General features: G+C 35.0%; 1 protein-coding gene across 1 annotated transcript; it reads left to right on the plus strand.

Annotated features, from left to right (window-relative positions):
* The first annotated feature begins 621 nt into the window (after positions 1–621).
* LOC103264937 (olfactory receptor 10A3) lies at positions 622–1658 on the plus strand. The gene has a single exon (XM_008062634.1). The coding sequence runs from the start codon at positions 683–685 to the stop codon at positions 1625–1627; it is 945 nt and encodes a 314-aa protein (XP_008060825.1). The 5' UTR covers positions 622–682; the 3' UTR covers positions 1628–1658.
* Positions 1659–4032: the final 2374 nt, after the last annotated feature.

Genomic DNA, 4032 nt, shown 5'->3' on the forward strand with positions numbered 1-4032 from the left:
ATATAATTAGTTAGATGCAGCTTGACCAGCAGTCAATATATTTGAAGCCAATTTACTTATCTTTATCCAAGATAAGTGCATCTAAAATTCAATTCCTTTTGAATGTTTCTGTATCTATTTATATATATTATTTTTATTTTTTATCTTTAACAAAGCAATATAAATGTATTTTGAACTTTGATATTTATAATAAATATTCATTAAAATTCACTTTAATTTTGAATTATTAAAAAATTTTCTGTATTTTTAAATATTTGTCTAACTTTAAACCTTATTTTAAAATTCATTTATAACATAAATTGAAATAAACACAGAAATGCATATGTCAGTGTAATGGACATTAACTTTTAAATAATATAATGTTTCTATTTATTTTAGGAATAGGGTTTAATTTTCAACCTGCATAGAAAACAAGTTGCGAGACAACACCTACTGTTATTTTGTACTTTTAAAACAAGATTTCTGAAACAAAATTCTTGACTTATTTATTTAAAGAACTTATTCACACAAGTTATTGACCATTCCTCACACAAGTTATTGACCATTCCTCAACCCAAAGTTCTGTCAGAATGAGGTTGTCATCACATCTTCTGGGGTCAGAAGCCAGAATCTAACTCACAGTTTTTGGACTGTGACTTCATGCTGCATGCACTAAGTTCATAAAAACAATACAGCATTTGAAATGAGAAGACAAAATCAAAGCTCCTTGGTTGAATTCATCCTCTTGGGCTTTTCTAACTTTCCTGAACTCCAGGAGCAGTTCTTTGGGAGTTTCCTGGTTACTTATCTGGCTATCTTGATGGGAAATGCCATCATTATAGTAGCCATTTCCCTGGACCAGAGACTCCATGTTCCCATGTACCTGTTCCTCCTGAACTTGTCTGTGGTGGAAGTGAGTTTCAGTACAGTCATCATGCCTGAAATGCTGGTGGTCCTCTCTACTGAGAAAACTACGATTTCTTTTGTGGACTGCTTTGCACAGATGTATTTCATTCTTTTTTTTGGTGGGACTGAATGTTTTCTCTTGGGGGCAATGGCTTATGACCGATTTGCTGCAATTTGCCATCCTTTGAACTACCCAATGATGATGAACAAAAGAGTTCTTATGAAATTAGTAATGTTCTCGTGGGTCTCAGGGATCATGGTGGCTACTGTGCAGACCACCTGGGTATTTAGTTTTCCCTTCTGTGGTCCCAATGAAATTAATCATCTCTTCTGTGAGACTCCCCCAGTGCTAGAACTTGCATGTGCAGACACCTTCTTATTTGAAATCTATGCCTTTGCAGGTACCATTTTGATTGTTATGGTTCCTTTCTTGCTGATACTCTTGTCTTACATTCGAGTCCTTTTTGCCATCCTGAAGATGCCATCAATGACTGGGAGAAAAAAGGCCTTTTCCACTTGTGCCTCTCATCTCACCTCTGTGACCCTCTTCTATGGCACAGCCAATATGACTTATTTGCAACCCAAATCTGGTTATTCACCCGAAACCAAGAAACTAATGTCATTAGCTTACACATTGCTTACACCTCTGCTGAATCCACTGATCTACAGCTTGCGAAATAGTGAGATGAAAAGGTCTTTGATGAAATTATGGCAGAGAAAAGTGGTTTTACACACAATCTGACTGTGTTGAGAAGCCATGTGAGATTTGATCACTACCTAACTCAACTCTATTTAAATTTAATAAATGGTGAAAACAGATTGCAGCTTTTGGCATGGATATGTTAAATTTGTTGAAATTTTTATATTTGATAATATATAGGGGGATCCCCTTTTTCAATAAAGTATTGCTGTCACTTGTTTTTAATAGGTACCTAAGTTTTCATGATATATGATACAACAGTCTGTTCACTTATATCTCTATTATGAACATCCAGGTTGTTATTGGATTATTGTCATTAAGATGATGCTTCAATCAACACCTTGTTCCATATGATTATATGTACTGATGTCTTTATATCTGTGTGATAGATTTATTAAAGTGGGACTGATAGAACTAAAAGTATGTATGCTCACAAATTGTAATAGTTATTGTAGAATTACTTAACAAGATTATTGTAGCTACTTCAGACTGGCCCAGAAACCCACTGTGTTTCGTAAACAGAGTAGAGATTCAAGAAACCAACAGAGTGATGAGGTTTTTATTTCTGAATCGAAAAATTTGTTTCATGATGAGTAAAAAAGAAGTGCATCTATTTTGGGAACCTCAGATTAGTTCACTTGAGTGTGGGGGTGGGTGGGGGTAGGGGAAAAATTAGTTTACTCACATAGATTATAATCCCAAACTGGATTTTTCTTGGTATTTTCACAAATATTTATCCAGTGTTGGTGATCAGAGAACTACACAGGAAGTTTCTTGAATTCACACTTGATAATATTAGTATCTTTTTCACTTGCAGACCACTGTTTTCAGATTTTTATTAAATTTCCACTTGTAGGCTAAAATATCCCTAGATACTTTGTTTATAAAGAATAAATAGCTGGGCCCTGTGACTTGTGCCTGTAAAATCTAGCACTTTGGTGGGTGGCGGTGGGAGGATCACTAGAGGCCAGGAGTTTGAGACCAAAAAAAAAAAAAAATCATTTATTTTGTTGTTGCTTATTGTGGGAAACAAATGTAATTAATTAATGACACCTATTTTCCAAGGTTCTTGAGTCACAACACAAGAGTATGACCTTTCTCAGAATAAATAATTGCACATGTTGCAACATTTGGAACAGTTCATGCTTGCTTTCTGTTTTAATGTTGCTGTTAGATAATAGTGAGGAACTCCTTGTTGAATCTACATCTCATGAGATCCCACTGCCCTTAATTTCTGCTCCAGGAATGGCAACACAGAGGCAAAAGACTATTCCTATTTGAAGCTGACATTCAGTTGTGGAAAAAATTATTTTTCATTTACAATGACCTCTTCCAGAGATGAGAAATAGTGGTGCAAAATGGTTTGGACTTTCACAAAAAGAAAGTCCATCAGAGGGTTGAGACCATTTTGAGTAATATTTGAATGTTGCATAATATTCTTTTCATTAGGACATTTAATAAGCATCAGCAAATTCTTTCATCAGATTCTGTCTCTTGGTGTCCTGAAGTTTCCTTCTCATTGTAGTTAGAGGGACCAATTAAATAAGACTTTTCAGGAAAAAAATTCTTTGAAACCCAAAAAACCAAACAAAATACACATTTTTATTTGAACTTTTATCCTGTGTTTCATTTGTTCATTAATAGATTGAGTCAACAAGCTTTTCTTGAGTACTTAATGTGACTGTTCCTAGAAAAATAGTCTCTGCCTTTGAGAAATTAATATTTTACTGGAAGATTGCTCAACTTTAGAAGATCACTAAGTCAACCTTATTTGTTTCTCTCCCTGGTGAGAAACAGAAGTTGGACTGGTATGGTTTGATTACATACACGATAATTTCAGAGTCATCCCAAATCTCTATTTGGTAATAACTTTAGCAAAAAATAACAAGTTTAAAAAGACCCAGTTTAGCATTTTATTCTGAATAGCAGCAATTCTGGCAACACCAGTTTTAATCTCATGCCAGCTAATAGGACTGATACTTTGAACTCATGCTTCCCTGGTTTTGAAGTTCATGTTCAAATTTCCAACCACAATCAACATGGTTAAAAAAAGTAAACTTTTAAAATGCAAATCTTATGATGACTTTGCTTAAACTATTTCAATTTGTTTCTGCTACGTTTAGAATTGGAAAAAAAAACAACAAACTTTTCACATTGCTTAGGAAACCCTACTTGTTTTAACCCCTGCCTAAACCTCCTGCTATTTTATGCATACTTTCTGCCCCTCACTCGTTCATTCACTAACCTTTCCAGGTGCTTACTCCATTTTTCAGCTGGTGAATTCATATTTCTTTAGATCTTCTTAAAATGCCATTTCCTTCAATGGCCTTCCTTGACCTTCTGATCCCCAATCCCCTTCCCAAATCATTCTTTCTCTAAATGCCTGGTCCTTTCTTGTGGGAGTCCAGCTCCTGCCGGGTCTAGGGTATCCTGAAGGTGGGAACGGA

The sequence above is a fragment of the Carlito syrichta genome, unplaced genomic scaffold (assembly GCF_000164805.1).
Source record: "Carlito syrichta isolate Samal-C Ts95f unplaced genomic scaffold, Tarsius_syrichta-2.0.1 Scaffold305775, whole genome shotgun sequence".
Lineage (NCBI taxonomy): Eukaryota > Metazoa > Chordata > Mammalia > Primates > Tarsiidae > Carlito > Carlito syrichta.

What these genes read in the sequence shown, in the direction of transcription:
- LOC103264937 (XM_008062634.1), top strand. Translation starts at nt 683, where the DNA reads ATGAGAAGACAAAATCAAAGCTCCTTGGTTGAATTCATCCTCTTGGGC.